General features: G+C 38.2%; 2 protein-coding genes across 2 annotated transcripts in view; both read left to right on the forward strand.

Moving 5' to 3' along the window:
• The window catches only part of LOC123771731 (trypsin-1), a 29,804-nt gene extending 18,744 nt beyond the window's left edge, over positions 1-11,060 (forward strand). The window contains exons 2-6 of the mRNA XM_045764451.2: positions 6,586-6,772; positions 7,772-7,889; positions 8,049-8,208; positions 8,416-8,573; positions 9,318-11,060. Of these exons, the coding sequence (XP_045620407.2) occupies positions 6,586-6,772; positions 7,772-7,889; positions 8,049-8,208; positions 8,416-8,573; positions 9,318-9,503 (809 nt within the window). The 3' untranslated portion in view covers positions 9,504-11,060. The remainder of the gene's footprint in view (positions 1-6,585; positions 6,773-7,771; positions 7,890-8,048; positions 8,209-8,415; positions 8,574-9,317) is intronic.
• Positions 11,061-12,329: 1,269 nt separating this feature from the next.
• Positions 12,330-18,933, forward strand: LOC138349806 (techylectin-5B-like). Its single transcript, XM_069313283.1, has 5 exons — positions 12,330-12,453; positions 15,199-15,294; positions 16,820-16,970; positions 17,222-17,707; positions 17,983-18,933. The coding sequence occupies exons 2-5, from the start codon at positions 15,207-15,209 to the stop codon at positions 18,173-18,175; spliced, it is 918 nt and encodes a 305-aa protein (XP_069169384.1). The 5' UTR covers positions 12,330-12,453; positions 15,199-15,206; the 3' UTR covers positions 18,176-18,933.
• Positions 18,934-19,444: the final 511 nt, after the last annotated feature.

Raw genomic sequence — 19,444 nt, forward strand, 5'->3', positions numbered from 1 at the left:
CATAGCTGTGATTTATAGATCTCTTGTAGTTTTATTAACTTTTCTTTATGTTTTTTTCCTTTTCATTATACATATAATGATAATAGAATCATTATATATTATATAATGATTCTGTGTGTGTGTATGATGGTTGTCTGATATTAAACCTCTCAGATCAAATATATAAAAATATATGTTCTTGCATTTTCTGTCACACAGTCCAATGGGAAGTTAACTTATGTAATTTTATATCTTATGTAGCTTCAATTCAAAATTGTTATATAACAAAACTTGCCAATGTTATAATTATCACATAACTTGCCAGTGTTATAATTATTATCAAATTCTACTGTAAACGTATATATCAACATATACATTTATCTTGTAGATATGTGATAGCATAGATCTGGCACTGTCCTTGAGGTCTACAGATTCTAGTAGGTTAATCCATTAACATTTACAAACTTATAAGGAAAAATATCTTAATTAAAAAAATAGTTCAGGATTAAAGTAAACTCGATATATACTGAATACCTAAAAGAAAGGTATACCTAAATAGACATTCTGGATCCTTTAATGATATCAGCGAAATAATTTGATTTGTTGAAATAGTGTAACTATTCATTTATTAACCAGACATAGAATTACGGGAATCGAATACGAAAGGTCCCGGGTTCGAATCCTGGGCAGGTTTCCTTGCACCTGAAACTTTGTTCACCAAGCAGTTAACAGATTGCCTTATAGGGAAAGCTTTGTTTTGGACCTAGGGAGTGGGTGGGACATGAATAAGTAAAATAGGCTTCCCATCCCAATTAATGAGAATCGAAATACCAGTGTTAAATGAATTACATGATACTCATTTGTTTTGTTACGTGTAATTTTCGTTTTCTGTTGCACTTTACACTTAGACAAGTTACATGTCCAACAAATATATATACACCGAGAGGTGTAATTCCTACCTTGACTCATATATATTGAGAGTTAAATATTAGAGGGGGACTCCCGCTTGCTTCCTGGCAAATTTGCATTAGGGGCAATGGCGGGCGTCGTTCCTCAGTGCGGGCAAAAGCGCAATATATATATTTATATATTACTGTTCCCGACAACGGGAATTGTTATAAGCATACTCGCTCGTCGGTCACTAAGATGAAGAGATGGTATTAATAACCCTCCAGACGTTGACAGGCCTTTTAAGTCCAATTCCAGGAGTTGATTTCGTGTTGGACTTAAAAGCCTATTAACCGGGAAAAGGTTATTAATAAAGACCACAACGGCTTTCTGATCAAACAACTAATTTAATTTTAACCGTGAACATAGTTTAAAAAGCAAACTCTCTGTGTATATCCACTCAAGACACGGGATTTACCTCAAGGTGTATATATATATATATATATATATATATATATATATATATTATTTATATATATATATATATATATATATATATATATATATATATATATATATATATATATATATATATATATATATATATATATATATATATATACACACATCCATGACAAGCACCAACTGAAAACATTGATATGTACTGTAATTTAATTCCTGATGCAATTCCGTTTCCTCTGTTATATATTATCATGTCTGACTAGTCTCTACCTAAGCTTTGCAGGCGGAGCGAGGTGTTCCTGGCTTCTCAGGTTACCTGGTGCTGACGAGGACTGCTACTAACATGGGCATCGGAAAAACCTCTCAATTATATATACTTAAAACATATATTAAATTGTAATACAAAGCCTCAATAACGTGACTGAAAAATGATCCAACCCACATATATGAAGTGCAATAAAATGTAAATATTTTTTTGTTTACTTTCATTTCATATACGTTGTTGGGTTATATGTAAAATTAAAGTCAAATTTGTGGGTTTCTGCTATTTCACCTCAGGAAGAAAAGATAAACAAGTTAATAGTGTTTTTGTAAATACAACATATCAGAGTTCACAAATAATAATTGATGAGGATTAACTGATGAGAGATTTTTCAGAATCTCACCCAAGTCTAGACAATTTGAGGCCCAAAAACTTGTATGTACTCTTCTGGAGTATCGTTTAAGGCTGGACATTCATTTTTTCAAAGAATAAAGTGCAGCTTTTTACGCAGGTGAGTGGTTTATGCGACTTGCCAACGGAAGAATGCTGCCTTAAGACTTATAATGATTATAATTCGAATACCAGTAGTATAATTGATAGCGGTAATATCTTGCAAAATTATATCATCATTATTAAATATTTTTTGGTTGAATGCAGTTTACCCGGAAATTAAAACTAATGTTTTACTGGCCGATGGAAAAGTATGAAGTAAGAAAATTGAAGAACAGTTTAAATATTAAAGTTATGTTATACTGTATAAATTGTATAAATTTATTATAAATTTAATAAGTTACAGCAATTATAATTTAATCTTTGAATTGTTGCGTGTGTTAATATATGCGCATGTACATATGTTGCATACGAATGCAGGTACACATAGTCACATGTTATTGTGTACAAATAGACACACATGAGTGCACATATCAGGCCATATGTGTGTATATTGTCACATATGTGTATGTATATATAGTCACGTGTGTGTGTGTTTGTGTGTACATTTAGGCACATGCGTATATATGTATGTAGCCACTTGTGCGCATATAGTTACAGGTGCGTATGTACAGTACATCACTAACAACGCATATCCAAAAATAAAGCTATAGCAAGCATTTTCGAAAACCGTTTCCTGTCAGCTTTCTCTGTTGACGTGTCGCAAATAGGACAAAAAGTTAAGTGACAGTGAACAATCAACTCCAACAGGTAGTTTAAACGGTCAGTCATCCTCACCAACAATCAATCAAACACATGGAAGTTCGCCCACTTTAAGTCAGTCAACTCACTCTGGAAAACAAGTCTGTAAGTCAACAAGTTGACCTTCAGTTAGCATTGGGCCATTCATTTGGACACTTCAGTCGGTAAGGCAGTCGAAGGCTCAGTTGATGTCCGTTCGAACGGCATATTGATCAGTCGTGGAGGTGTTTTTCTGGTAATAATATTTGTGATAGGTAAGTGAAGTTTTTATCAAGATGAACTTCTGGTCATCCATTTCGTAAGTATGCAGATAATCAGCTCTTCTTCTTACCAGTCAGTCAGTCAGTCAACAGCCAGCCAGTCAGTCAACAGCCAGACAGTCAGTCAATAGTCAGTCAGTCAGTCGTTCGATACTTTTTGGAGTACGAGTCCCTCCAAATCAGGAGACAGATAAGTATTCAAACCACTCACTCGAAAACCAAGTCAAACCAATTAAGAAGTCGGTAAGTTTGTCTGTCAGGCAAAAAATGAAAGGAAATCCTTCAGCAAGTATCAGTTAACTTGCGATAAACCAGTTACGACAAGTGATTTATTGAGTCAGGGCTGTATGCAAGTAAGCATGTTACTAAGTAACTCACACAGTCTGGGGGAACTTATGAATCAGTATATTATTCCAAGCCGATTTTTATTTTACGTTCAGATAGTCAGATTCGTCTCAGAGAGTCAAGTCACTGGAAATTTATCATCGAATACTCAATTTCAGTTGACTTAATTCAAAATAAGCAACGAATGGAAATGCATTTACCATCTACTAAGTCCTCAGAAAGGTTTTAGCTACATAAATATAGATTAGCAATAACTTAAAGTTTATATATATCATTAGTCCTTTTAGAGAAACGTTGACACGTTTTTCTATTAGAAAAATGATCCCTGAAAACGCTGGCATTTAGTGAACAATGAAAAAACAGAATTGAGATGGTTGGCAGCATTGATCAATACCTTCACAGGTTAGGAGTTTTTAATTAAATGCTGGAAAAGATGGAATTTCCAGCCGGATCTTCGTCATAGACATTTTTAATACAAACAAAATTCTCACCACAATTGCTATAGTTCTGAAATTTAAAAACCGGCATGAAGCCTATGGCTGAAGGAAAAACAATATTCACATATAAAGTTTCTTTAAAAAAATAACATAAAAAGAAAAGTATTACAAGATCGTGTGGTTGACAATTTATATGACATGGGGCGTGGAGCACTAATTTCCTATGTGCTTAGAGGGAGGCGGGGGAAGTATACAGTAGATGGAAGTATACCTCAGGGGGAGGTATACTTCCTGTCTCTGAGATCATCCCTACTGGGCCACCCGATATCTCAGTGGAAGAGCTTCCGCCTCTCACCGAGGGGTCGGCGGCTCGAGTCTCCTAGAACCTAAGCCAAAGCGAACAACAACAGGATTTATGTTCGCAACGAAAGCGCTACCGCTCACAGGTTGAGTATTGGGTTCACAATAAACTAACCACCTCCGGCGGCAATAAATAAAAAACGAGTTACAAAACACGTTAAGTTTCTTGGGACCGGGTAGCCGTAGTAGGCCAATATATGCTATCAGGCGACGGGTCATTAGCTATGGTTAGATAAGACTTTTCCTAACTGACGGGTCTTTTACTAAATATTAACGCCTAGGGTTGTAATTGCCAGCTCTGTCATTAATATGTGTCTTCCATCTCAAACTTGTTCACAGTAACGGAACATATCAGAATTTATATATTCAAACAATAAGCCACAATAACGTAGTTCTAAAATAAGGCAAGCAGATTCTAATCCTTAAGACATGTTTCCTCCGCTTCTTTTTAGTTTCCTTTTTCCACTATCCACACATATCTTTCTTTCCCCATGAGATGGTGCTTATTTCCCCACACATCCACGACAATTCCACCACTTACCCAGCCAGTCTCGCTACTTTGTAGATAATTTCGCCACATTTCAGCGAACCTCGTCACATCCCAAACAAACTCGCCACATTCCAGTCAAACTCGCCAGATTTATCGCATGCTAACAACTGTTTTCCTGCTCGTGTCACTTGTTTTTTTAAATCTCTTTGCCCACGTATTATTCTTGCGTGCATGTCTTATAGCTTATATTGATACTCCTGCAAGTATATATATATATATATATATATACAAGATCGTGTGGTTGACAATTTATATATATATATATATAATATATATAATATATATATATATATATATATATATATATATATATATATATATTATATATATATATATATTATATATATATATATATATATATATTTGTATCCAGGACCCTTGTTCAATCCTCGTCCTTCTCCAATAATTTTCTCAAATTTAGTTCAGTTCCAAGCTTCCAACACCTGGTCTATGGTGTAATATGTACTAAATCGATACTCCACAAAATAACATTTGGTGCTAAGTTCCCTGTCTCATAATCTAAGTTGCAAATAATGTTTGATATTAAAGTTTTATCCCTAAAATCTAAACTCAAGACAATTTTCGCCTTTTAGAATATGGTTTAATAGGCTTCTAATGCTTGGTAACGCGCTAGATTTTTTCTCACTTTCCTGTCAAGGACGCAGACTTTAATATACAGTCCAGAATTAGTTTGTTATTCACAAAATCTTGCGTAGTCCAGAACTAAGCTCTCATTCACATAAACTACACTATCTAAGCTTGTATCTTTAGTACCTAGTCCAGCACTCTTCTCCTGTCCTAAATAGCTTTCTCTGTCCAGTGCTACTATCTTAACTCTGATGTCCGAACCTCCATGATTGGGAATATTGTGGAATATTCGAGTCAATGAAGCCAGACTCCAGTGCTCAACTCTCCACCTTCTGTAAGTCCACCAACGCCCAGTAAGGTGAGTATTGCTGTCCTATTTTGACTCTTTATAAAGAAAAAATTCCTCACAACTTGCACTGGGACAAAAAGATTTATATCATGCATTTAGTAAAAAATAATATATTTCTTCCATGTCTATCCTTTTTTAACGATGAATTGTTTTAATGAATGATTTTTTTTTTAATTTCTAGTATTTATAAATTCTGATATACATATATTTTTCTTTTAAGTCGGTTTCATAGTTGTGCTCCACAAGTCAGGAGAGAAAAGAATTTTTTTCATTTTTAATAATTATCAAATCTCTTGAAACTTTCATGTTAAGAGCGATTTGTATACGTGATATTCATTATTTTTTTTAGCCCTTTTTTCAAAATTATCATACAAGTATGGTTTTTTAACGTAAACTAAATGCAAATCACTTTCTATTTATTTTAAACGAAAAGAAAAAAAAAAACACCGAGACTGGAATCTAGAGTTATCTAGTGTGAGTGTCTGGATTCTAGTGTTCTCTGGCGTGGGAAGATTAGATTCTTGTGTTTTCTGGTGCAAAGAGAAACTAGATTCTTTGGATTTCTATAGCAGAGAGACCAATTCCAGGGTTCTCTGGGTTGGGGAGACTAGATTCTACTGCTCTCCGACATGAGAAATGTAGAATATAGAGTTCTCTGGTACAGAGACCAGATTGCAGTATTCTCTGGTGCAGAGAGACATAATTTCAGTGTTCTCTGGTGCAGGGAAACAAGATTCCAGTGTTCTCAGGTGAGGAGATTAGGTTCCGGTCCCCTCCCGTGTGGAAATACTAGATTCTAGAGCTCTCTGATGTGAAAAGACTAAATTATAGAGTTCACTAGTGTGGGGAGACTATAGATGCTAGAGTAGTATGGTGTGTGGAGACCGGCCTCACGTTATCTCCTGGGGTTGCAGTGTCGGGTGTGGCCTGCGGGCGGGCACAGCTAAGAGCCGGCAGAGTGAAGGGAGGACAAGACGCCAGCCCTGGAGAGTTCCCCTGGCTCGTCTCCATCAGGGTTGCTGGAGCTATGAGCGCTCACTACTGTGGAGGGGCTCTAATACACAAGCGCTTCGTCCTCACCGCCGCCCACTGTGTCCATAGGTAGGTCTGATCCTATATGTTACTGTGTCTGTAGGTATATCAGGTTCTCTCAGTTACTACATTCTGAGTGCATAGGTGGGTTAAGTACTTTAAGATGCTGCGTTTGTAGGAAGTTCACATAATATCTGCTTTAGCTCGTCGGTAGGTAGGTCAAGTCTTCTTGTATCTACGTTCCACAGGTTTGATTTCGTCTGTAAGTTTCTCAAGGTAGTTCTTCAGTATGTAACTGTCTCCATAGATAGGTCCTATGTATGTTATTGTTTCCACAGGAAGATTCTGTGTACAGTATCTTGTAACATCCGTAGATAGGTCCTGTGAACAGTATGTAGGTCCTGTCGAATATAGAATTGTGTTAGGATTCAACCCTTTACTCCCCGGGGGATACAGAAAGGTTGTTACCCAAAGCTTCTACCACACCACTAGATTTATTGTAGTCTTGAACATAATTTAATGTACTGAACACACATTATATAACTTTCAAAATTTATTAAATTAACAACACTTACTGCTGACTTAATGAAATATTACATCCATTTTTTTCATTATTTTTTTCAAAATTTATTTGTGACTCATGAAGTGTATTTGAATACATCTTTTTAGCAATGTAAACAAAGATAAATAATTGTTAATAGAAAATTCTCATATATTAATGTTTTAAATAATATTTTCTTAAATTTTAATTTAAAGTAAGTATTAGTTTACATTATTTTCAATTCCAAATATGCACTAGTTTTTTATGTATACTTTTAACATAAATTGATATAAAATTTAAATTAATTACAAATAAAGGAAATTAAATCACTTTCTTTGATCTCAACAATATCAGTTGCAACAAACAATAAATGTTATCAACATTATACGATATAAGTAGCAATAGTATTAAAATAATAGTTGATAATAATATAATGATACAATTAATTTATTTATAATATTATCAATAAAATGTTGCTATCTAACAACGAACGTTATAGAAACATTATCCTACTCTAACCTCTACAGGAACTCTCCCAAATACGTTGTGGCTGTGGCAGGTGAACACGACTTCAATGCCCCCAATAATGGCTTTAGGCAGGTCCTGCCAGTGAAGGATATCATCTCTCACGCAGATTTCTCCAAGGTTAGTCAAACCATTATGAGACTATTTCAATCAGCTTTACTCATCCTGAGAGCGGTTGTTTATTGTGCACATCAATGTTACTTTATGTGTTATAGATACATTAATGTTGCTGTATGTGCTACATAGATTCACCAATGTTGCTGTGTGTGTGTGTTACAGAGATACATCCACGACATAGCTCTGCTAGAGCTCGGACAGGACGTCGTGTGGAGTAAATACGTCCAGCCGCTGTGCCTCCCTGATCTCAACACCGATGGCGTCACTGACGCCCTTAACGTTACCGTCGCAGGCTGGGGCATGACGGACGAGGCTTCGAACGGTACGTTTCTAATGTACACGCTGTCCTTATTTTTTGGGGTGAATTATTTTTGTGTTACTGAATTTGTTTATATACTATGAATATTGTTTTTCCCCTCACTCCTTCCTGCCTTTTCCCCTGCATCTCTTTCCCATATTTCCCCCCTCACTTATCTTCTCTCCCATGTTAATATTGATCCTCTCCCATATTGATCTTGATCCCCTGCAGGTGGCCATCACGTCAACGTGCTGCAGAAGGTGGTGGTGCAGGTGGTGTCCCGCACTGACTGCCAGAGCTGGTACTCCAGCCACGCCGGCAAGGCTGTCGTGCTCTACGACACTCATCTCTGTGCTGGCTTCGAGAACGGCGAAAAGGACGCTTGTCAGGTGACTAAAGAGTTATATTGGTGATGGCGGTGGGGGAAGGGGGAAGTAGGTAGTGGGTAGTTGTATTTTGGAAGGGTACAAGGCTCTTTGGGCAAATGTCTTCCTACAAAGAACGTCGCATTTCGGTCGTATGCATTACATAAGGCCAAAATTTGTCGTACTAGAAAACAGAAGCGGCTCGCGAAAGTGACGTACTGTCCCGCTTTCTGTTTTGGGACCTCTGGTAGGTTAGGAGAGGACACTTTGAATTCACCGTTTTCTTGACGCTGTCAAACCTTAGGAGGACGGGCTGCTTTGGGAGCTAGAGATGTAGAGGTGGATTTTAGGTGAAAGCATAAGGCTTTCATTAATATATATATTAATGTGTATTGTATGCTTGATATTTTTGACTAGTTGATGTTTGTTGAGGAAGTGATAATTAGGTGAGCGTGCAAAATATCAAAAGACTTTTCATGCTATAATGCCAATTTAGGTGATGGGATGCTTGGTCAGGTGAGTTTAGGTAAATACGTTTAGAGGGTGAAATGGCTTACTAAACAAAGGCGAAAGTGGAGCTTATCAAGGATGTTAAGGTATAATTTCTGTGAGCATTAGTGATTGTAGAATGTAGATTCGTTAAATACAGATTGCGTATAGTGTGTTTTTTGCGGATCTCTATTTCCAATTTTTCTCATTTTACAGCCTTGTTCTTTATATATCATTCCTATACTTCCACACCCGTTATTACCATCGTCTCTCTACCAGGGTGATAGCGGAGGCCCCCTGCTGACGGCGCCTGATAGGGATGGACGTATGGTAACGGTTGGAGTGGTATCAGCAGGTATCGGCTGTGGGCGACCAAGACTTCCGGGCTTGTATACTAGAGTATCCAGGTACATAGACTGGATCGCAACTAATCTCAGGTCGCGAGGAGTGACTGTCTCGCTCTAGAAAAAAAAAGTCAATTGCTGTCAAGGTTCGGCAGGACCGGACTTCAACAGGACGATATATATCGAGAACGATACCTCACTATGACCGGATCTCAATAGGACTCAATAGAACCTGAATATACCACACGTTGATTATATCTCACCTGAACCATTCCTCATCAGAATCATATCTAATCAAATCAACAAGATCATACCTCGCTGGGACCACTCCTGAGATTCACGGCGAAGAAGTGCACTAAGATGGAATCTTTTAATCATTATCGATTATTAAGTTTAGTACGTATGTCAAGTAGTTCATTAATGGTTCAAGAAATAGTAGAACCAACCCGCACATTTCTATAGTACATTACATGTCTAAATAGAAACTTGATTCTAAAAGCAAGTCGAAATCCCAGTCATTTACGAGGTATGGTTTTCTAAAAAGCTAATATTAAAATTAATGATGGTTAAAAAAAGACCCAATATATGTAAATGTGTATTAAAAGTTCAATTTTCGCTTTTGAATACATTTATACATATATATTGGGTTTTTCTTTCACCGTCACTACGGCATTGTAGTGAGTTTCCCCACTAAAATTAATATAAACAAATTTATATATATTTTTTAATATGTAAGAATTACCGTTACCTCTTCAGTAGGTTTCATAACAATAGCCAATTTTTTTTAATAACACAAGTATATATATTACGCAAAATTTTAAGAAGTACATGTACTTTAAAACTAAAATTAGTATATACGTTCAAGGTTAACATTACTCAACCTGCTAGTCAGTGAACAGTAGTGGTGACATTACTATCCCTACCGGGGTTGATAGGACCTAAGCCCACCAACAAACCAATGGTTTTCGAAAGCCACGTAGCCTGAGGGAGTTGTATACTCTTCCTCAATGTACATAGTGATAGTTTACTGCAGTCTTTAGGTACAACTTGTGTTTACTGCTTGGTTATTAAGATGTTGTGGTGACCGTAATATAACCTCACGATTGATAGGTCTCAAGTTCAACGCCAAACCATTAGCCAAATTCACGACGCAGTTACGCAAGCACTTACGAACCTGTCCATCTTTTCTCATTCTTTGGCGGCTTTGTTTACAATTATTAAACAGTTAATGAGCTCCGAAGCAGCAGGAGGCTGTTTATAACAATAACAACAGTTGATTGGGAAGTTTTCATGCTTGTAAACTGTTTAATAAATGTAACCAAAGCTGTCAAAGATTGAGGAAAGATGTACACGTTTGTAAGTATTTTCGTAACTGCTTCATGAATCTGACCCCAGAATTTTTTTTACATGTGAAGCTTTTAGAAAAGTCTTATGAAAATACTTCTTTGATCTTAACGCCACAATTAAAAGTCATTCTACATACACTCGATCTGATAATTTAAAATTGTAGTGTATATGATTTTTGCCAATTAAATATACATAATTTTCTCCTGATCTCTGTTTCTTATAATGCTGTCAGTATTGTGTTTCTATCAAATGATCTCATTAACAATTATTTATCTTAATGACATTTAACGAATATTGTATGTAATGGAATGATCATCTGTAAAACTATAAATATATTTTTATAGAGTGCTAAAATTCTATGTAATCATTTTACGCACTTTTGCTCAAATGTTTATATTAACAAATAAATGTAAATAAATATGTATCCTATAACTGACTATTTAATTATCTGCAAAAAACACATTTTACTTATAATAACAAATTAATTATAGTAATCAATTAACGTCTGCAGTAATAATATTACTGCAGACGTCGCAGAGCGTTACGTCCTTGTAAACCAACTGTAGTGAGACACACTTGACAGGACGATACCTCAACCTGTCACGCTTCAACAAGGGATATCAAAACTAAATGGGATATCAGAAGCTAAAATGGGATATAAAAACAAAATGACTTGCATCTATACCTCCTACCTGAAGGTCTTCAGTGTGTCTGTATGTCAACAACATATTTATATATATTTGCGAATGTATATCATTTAAGGGTACAGCACCAAGAAAAGTGTCCATCTTCTTGGAGTATGTATACTAAATATGCATTAGTTCTGGACCATATTGAGGCCTAAAGTACTCTTGTGGGTTGGTCAGTAAGCACTTTTGTGGCCTTAAGCCACAAGAGTAAGCAGTTGATGCGGTCAAAGTCACAAGAACAAGCAGTTGATGCGGTCAAAGCCACGAGAACAAGCAGTTGATGTGGTCAAAGCCACAAGAACAAGCAGTTGATGCGGTCAAAGCCACGAGAACAAGCAGTTGATGCGGTCAAAGTCACAAGAACAAGCAGTTGATGTGGTCAAAGCCACGAGAACAAGCAGTTGATGCGGTCAAAGCCACGAGAACAAGCAGTTGATGCGGTCAAAGCCACAGGAGCAAGCAGTTGATGTGATCAAAGATGCAGGAACAGGCAGACGACGTGGGTCAAGGGGTCCTCTTGGCCATGGCTGGAGCACTCAGCCATAACGAGCTGATGTTAGCTTAACCAAAGTTTGTTTATGAGCTGCTCGGAGTTCAATGGCCACTTGGAACTCTGCACAATGCCAACAAGCTCAGCTGCATATGAACACCACACTGTAAGTGTAATTGGAAAACCCAGACAACAGCTATTGAAAAACTGCAATTCGTGAACACACAATGAAAATAGGATACTGAAAAACTGGGCATTGATGTACGTTAGTGAGAGAGAGAGAGAGAGAGAGAGAGAGAGAGAGAGAGAGAGAGAGAGAGAGAGAGAGAGAGAGAGAGAGAGAGAGAGAGAGAGAGAGAGGGTGATTGTTTTGGGGGGAAGGGGGGGAGGGGTGTAAGTGTGTGCGCGCGCTCACGAGAATGGTGAAGATATTGTGAGTGGTCGGCACTGCCTGTGGCTTCCACACCTCTCACGACCACAGTCACGGCAACACAGTTCACAGAACAGGTTGGGCTCGCAGGACAAATTAAGCAACTAATTCCTCGGTAAGTCAGTTACCACTTATATTCAATGATTTGCTTAAATACTGTGTATTTAATATTCTAATCTAAATTTGTTTTTACTCAAGATTATATACATATATATATATATATATATATATATATATATATATATATATATATATATATATATATATATATATATATATATATAATTCAGCTCTTGATAAACAAAAGCATTAGGTGAATAGGGACGTACCTAACCATTTCTATGCCGCTCGGGAATCGAACCCGGGAATTCCAATTATGAGTAGAGAACGAAACCAATTGTACATGGGTCTACGAGACCTTTGAGTCATCCAATGTTAAGGCGCGTTTGAACTGACGCCTTAAGACATCAAATTTGACATAAATACCTAAATATGGAAAGGGAATGGAAAGTAACTGCATGTCAGCAGTTGCTGAATATATAATATAGTCATCCATCAGTTTAAAGTCCACTACGGGCTCACCATAGCCCGTGTTACTTGGAACTTTTATGTTCCAAGTAACTGAATCTATAACAACAACAGTTTAAACATAATGGCACATATTCATTGAAACCTAAAACACGGTACGCTGTGTGTATATTCATTTGTCTTTGTTCAGGACCTAAGTATCCTTTCCGACTGGTTAATATGTAATTATGATGACCATAATAACCCTCCAAAGGTAATTAGGCTGTTAAATAAAACAACAAAACACTCATCTGCAATGAATATAAACAGTAATAATATATGTTTGTATGTAAAAAAAAAAGTTTATACTTTAGTTTTGTGCTACGTTACGCGGCAGTGCACATCCTTGTTGGTCATTAAGCTATTGCGGTAACCTTGATAGTTCCTCCCGCGGTTGATTTACCGCCCAACTCCACAAGTCCACTACGGGCTCACCATAGTCCGTGCTATTTGGAACATTTGTTCCAATTAGCTGAATATATGACAACAACAAGAAGCCCAACACCAAAATTTTCACGAGGTTCATGTTAAAATTAAGGATGGGAAAAATGAATTGTAAACGTTAAATATATATTGTAATTGAAGTCTTTAGGGACTTTCGCGCAATCGCGAATTAGCGAGGAAAATTCTGGTTAAAGTTCTCTATAGAGGATAGAGAACTTTTTCTATGCTCTATACAAGTTTTCTTTGCGTGTCACTGTCAGTATTTTTTTTTATTAATACATGAGGTACATCTGCATTTGAGCAGCTACCCTAGACTATATGAAGTGGAGTACAGTGTGTCAAAAAAGCTAACTACGTGATGCTAAAAAATCCCCATCACTCAGGATGGTTAGTCATACAGAGGCATGTGATAGGCAGTCAACACTGGCAGACTTCAGATGTATTTTGAGGATATCATCAACACAGGAGTGAATAAGGCAGCAGTGGTAATAAAAGTCCCCATCTCGCAGGATGGTTAGTCATACAGGACCATATGTTTAGTAGCCTGCACTGGCAAATTTTGGGTGCAATATGAAGATATCCTCAAGAATACGAGTGAATAAAGTAATTGCAAAGCTCCAGGTACTTCATGCCATCTGGTCTGAAAGGTCTAATAACTGGGTGATGTATTGTGGGAGATCGTGCCGCAGTTCCTGCTCACAGAGTTTGCACCTGGAGTGCTCAGGATTGGGAGATCCGTCACCTGTAGCCACCTGCCACAGGTAACGGTAACCCAACCTGATCCTGGCAACCACTGTGTCGCACAGTCTGGTGGACGTTTTGTGCTGCCCATAGATATAGGTTTCAGATCTGAACAAATCACAGCTTTTAATACTAGTACTTTCAGGTCGTTGGGAGTCAGTAATTTCTTTCCTATCAGACCTGAGTGTTTGGATCAATACAGTTTTGACAGTAGAGATGGGGATACCTAGATCTAATTCAACTTCATCTTTGTTGCACGCTAATTTGGCTGCAATGTCTGTCTCATTATGATGGGTTATATATATGTGTGAAGGTATCCATATATGAGTATTCTATGAAGTACAAACAACAGTTCAGTAGGAAACTGTCCAGAAACAGTATTAATCTATCACTATGGCAGTATCCATGATTATGTGTCAATAGATATATATTTGATGTTATTCAGACTAATGTTTTGTAAGGAGTGTATGTATTGCAGCTACACTTCCTTCGAAAACATTATCTGTACAACATGGGAGGAATTAACTGTAAGTGTCTGAACATTAAGTTTGGATACTTAATAGAAGAGAAAGAAAGTGACTTCCTTTTTTTTCAATAGTTTTTTCCGTAAACTTCCTATCCTGCCGGCCCCTTCCTGAAGGTTCTGTAGCTCCCGGTACCTCCTGCAATATGGGGGACCCCTACTCGTGAAATTGAAAATTGAAATTTAAATTTAAATAAGTTTGAGGTAAAATACATACAAAGGGATGTGGTAGCTCAAGCTATTCTCACCCCGTTCAGTACATCGTGTTAATACCATACATAGACACACATCACAAGTAATAAACGTATTACCGAACATTCTGAGAGATAAACATATACAATTTCCTCCTTTACACAAGTACCTACTCGTGAACTAAAGGCAAAATCACTAGTTACGTTATCTGCCGGATTATTGTTATTTCTCGTAGTTAGCGTATGCAGTGACGCAATTTCGGAAGATGCACTCAGTTGAACTAACTCATACACATTACATTCATGCAACAGCACACGTACGTATATTAACACGTTCATTATCAGCCATTTTCAGCCACACAATGAGATAAAATTATATAACTTTTTTTTTAAGGTATCAAAATGATTCAAAGTTCATGGCGGGGCCTATCGGCATGGGCTCTGCTACTGCTGCTGCGCCAGATCTCTTCCTTCAGTGTATCAACGACAGGTATGGTACTGAAGTTCACTTTAGTCTGGCCACCTCATTGAAATATTCATACATAGTAATTTACTGCTACCAGTTAGATTGTATGTGGGTCTATACTTTTAATATTAATGTTCTAACTGTATATTAATGGATGAAAAGATGAAGGTTTTCAGCTACTCACTCGTCAAGTTCTTATGCAAAGATTAGTATATGTTTATAGTGATGCGTACTCGAACACGCGAAAGTAGGAGTCATTGCATTAGACAAGCAGCGGATACAAAGGCAGGGGTCCAAGAACTGAAGCTCAATCCAGAAGGCACAAATAGGCAAGTACACGCAATACACAAAGATGTGGAGACCAAGTTTATACTCAGTTTCAAACGTATATATATAATTGAATCCACAAGTTTTAGGACTCTGTACCATAGTCCGAACCCAAGAGCTTAAGCCTAGCCCCCTAAAAAGCAGAGGTAGGTGAATACACCCAAGAGAACAGAAGCCACCTAGCACTTACCCTGGTGTCCTTGGGCGCGTTCCATGTTATTTAGGATCCGGGAATCCCTGAGTTTGGTCGGGCAGGTGTTTGATCCTAGGCTTCACCACCTGGTGCGTTTTGGTTCTCTAGTTGTGTAAATGAACAATATTTTAAGCACATTTTATAATAGTAATGATCTCTAATACCGTGTTTGTATGATGGCTTGTCTCTATGATGGTGTACCTCTGTGAGTGTTTCTATGATGGCTTGTTTCTATGATGACTTGTTCTATGATGGTTTGTCTCTATGATGTCTTGTCTCTATGATAATTTGTCTCTATAATGGCTTGACTATGATGGCTTCTCCCTAGGATATCTTGGCCTTAGTATATCTGGTGCCTAGGATATCTTGTTCCAAGGATATCTTGGCCTTAGTATATCTGGTGCCTAGGATATCTTGTGCCTAGGATATCTTGTCCCTAGATTGTCTTGTCCCCTAGGATATCTTGTGCCTAGGATATCTTGTCCCTAGATTGTCTTGTCCCCTAGGATATCTTGTCTTTAAAATGTCTTACCTCTTGGATGTGTATCAAGCTCGAGTAGTAGCGTAAATAATGTTAAACTATTATCAACACTATGAGAATACGGCCCAGCAAACACACAATGTTGGAGCGAACGTTTTTACATTGCCAAACGTAAAAAAATATTTTAATTACGTTGTGTTTTTGGTGTATTTCGACGTTAACTTTGTCTTCGTATGGTAGTGTTGGACTTATGGATTATCAAACTCTAGGGGGTTATTAAGGCCCAAAGTGTGTATACAAGCGTTTACTGCCTAGCCATCAAGGATATCTCAGTCCTGGACGTTATCCAGGGCTAAAGTACACTCAGTGTATATATACACCGAGAAGCAGTGGTATACCTCTCTGTGAATATATATCTTTGACTTCCTGAATGGATAATGATCATAATGTTCTTGCTCAGTGGTCTCATTGAACTCACGTGTTCAGCATTGGTCACTCCCTCTTAACTCACATGTTTAGCAACCACTTATAATGCAAAATATTTTCAGATATTAACATCTCAAGTCCTGTCCCGCTTTCCATAGCGACTGGAGGCGGCCAGGCCACCTCCTTGATGCTGCTCATGACCCCCGCAGGTCACAAGATCAATGTCAATCTTGGGGGCGGCACCCAAAACCAGTTTTGTGATCTGAGGGCCAGGTACATCAAATTTATTTGATATGAAAATGACAAAATATGAATTAGCATGAGAGATTTTTTCGCACTACCTAGAAGTTGCTACTAACTGTGAACATGTTGATGTTTGTTATTGTTATAGATTCAGCTACTCGGAACAAGTTCCAAGTAGCACGGGCTATGGTGAGCCCGTAGTGGACTTACCTGGCACAGGAGCGGTGCACAATGTGAATATGTTACTATACAACTAGTGATCTGAGTTTATCTCTGGACAGGAACTGCCTGGAGGTGAAGGAGCAACAAGGGCACAAGATCAGCGGCGTGTACACAGTCGCGCCTTATAAGTGCTGTCCAGAACGCCTAGTACAGGTATACTGTGACATGGAAGCAGATGGTGGAGGGTGGACGGTAATCCAGCGAAGAGATAAATTTGACCAACAGGAAGACTTCTATCGCACGTGGACCCACTACGTCAATGGCTTTGGCAACCTGACGGGGGAGTTTTGGTTGGGACTCGACCACATTCACGCCATCACGAACCAGACCATCAACGAGGCGAGGTTCGATCTCGGAGACTTTGATGGCAACAAACGATTGGCCAAATACGACAGAATTCACGTCGGCGACTCGAAATCCCTATACAAGCTGGAGCTTGGGGCATTCTCGGGCGACGCCGGTGACGCCATGGAACACCACAACGGCAGAAAGTTCTCTACTATGGATAAGGACAACGATGATCACTCATCAAACTGCGCAGCCGTGTAAGTTTTACTTTTCGTCACAAAACTTGAACTTGCTACCTGTCCACACACACTCAGCACAGTACTCGCGGTGAGTGGCAAGCCTCCTATGCCTCCCAGCTCACTACTCATAAGTGGCAAGCCTCATAAACCCCTAGCTCAGTACTCATCATGTCTCCATTGATAACTTTACCTAATAAACACAAAAATAATAATATCCAAACCTTAAGCAATACAGGAATATATATCACCCATTACCATTGATATAACATATCTACGTGATGTGTTGTCCACAGGTACAAGGGCGCGTGGTGGTACGGCAGCTGCCACAACACCAACCTCAACGGGGAGTACTTGAACGGGCCCACCGACAAGACTTCTCAAGGAATCATCTGGGAGTTCTGGCGGGGAGATAACTACTCCCTCAAGATGACGGAGATAAAGGTCCGGCCTAGGGATACTCTCGCTCCCTCATGCCAAAGAAACTGACACAGGACACGAGAATCTTTCCATAAAGTTAGGGCCTCAGTTAACGCTGATTTAGTTCTTACCAATTAATCCACTGGTGTACTATTTTAACGCTTAGAAAGAGGTTGAAAAAAATTATATAACAATGTTGCTGTGTACTGTATGTTTTATAAGCCACTAACCCTTGCACGTATTAGGGTAGGTGAAGTTTTTATAATTAGAGGAGGCCAGCCAGGGCTCCAGACACCTGCACTAATATTCGTGAAGCCACGAAAGGCAGACTTTAAAATTCATCATCGAGAGGCATTTCGCCCCAGAATCACAAAGACGATAATCCTACAACGAAAGCTTACAACTTTCGCGAGCGCTATGTCATGGGTTCGTATCCTGGCCGGGGAGGATTTACTGGGCGCAATTCCTTAACTGTAGCCTCTGTTTAACGCAACAGCAAAATGTGTACTTGGATGAAAAAACGATTCTTCGCAGCAGGGGATCGTATTCCAGGGACCTGCCCGAAACGCTACGCGTACTAGTGGCTGTACAAGAATGTAACAACTCTTGTATATATCTCAAAAAAAACAAAAACTAAACCCCCTCCTGTCCTAGTCTAAGTCTACCGTATTTTATTCTTATTAAATTTGTCCTAACCTGATTCCCTATCATTCTAGATGAGTCGTGAGTACTGAACCCATAATAACCTATTGTGAATAAATGGTTAGGTTATCTATGATTGTAATTATACATGTATGAATACCTGGGAATAAAATTATTAATATTAATATTTTTATTATCTCAATCTAAAGTTTGTCAGTGAAAAAAATAAAGAATGAAGTCTCAAGACCCCTGGAAATAATGGATTGAGTCTTAATGCAAGGGAAAGTTCAATAGGTAGATTAAGACCATGTTGTGTGGGTGGGGGGTTGTGTATATATACTCTCACCTAGTTGTGTTTACCGGGAGGTTGAGCTTCAGCTCGTTAGTTCCGCCTCTCCACTGTCAATCAATTGGTGGGCAGGATTCAACAGGCATCTATTTACAAACCTGTACATCTTTTTGTTCAATCTTTACGTGCATCGAAACTTCACAGTCAAATGGTGTTATTATTATAAACACCCTCCCAGTGATTCGGTGCTTATACACTATTTAATAAACGGAAAATACAGTACAACCTTATTTTAACCAGCGAACTATATGGGACCAACCCAAGTTCGTTGAAGTGAGGTATTCATTGCAACTGGAAATGTCTCCTGGATGCATTTCCCACGCCCAATGGGCTAATTTCACTTAACA

The sequence above is a fragment of the Procambarus clarkii genome, chromosome 75 (genome assembly GCF_040958095.1).
Source record: "Procambarus clarkii isolate CNS0578487 chromosome 75, FALCON_Pclarkii_2.0, whole genome shotgun sequence".
Classification (NCBI taxonomy): Eukaryota; Metazoa; Arthropoda; class Malacostraca; order Decapoda; family Cambaridae; genus Procambarus; species Procambarus clarkii.

Excerpts from the sequence above, each read along its gene's own strand:
- LOC138349806 (XM_069313283.1), top strand. The coding sequence starts at position 15,207 with ATGATTCAAAGTTCATGGCGGGGCCTATCGGCATGGGCTCTGCTACTG. Across the intron at positions 16,971-17,221 it reads TTTTGTGATCTGAGGGCCAG|GAACTGCCTGGAGGTGAAGG; the intron begins GTACATCAAATT and ends ATCTCTGGACAG. Across the intron at positions 17,708-17,982 it reads TCATCAAACTGCGCAGCCGT|GTACAAGGGCGCGTGGTGGT; the intron begins GTAAGTTTTACT and ends TGTTGTCCACAG.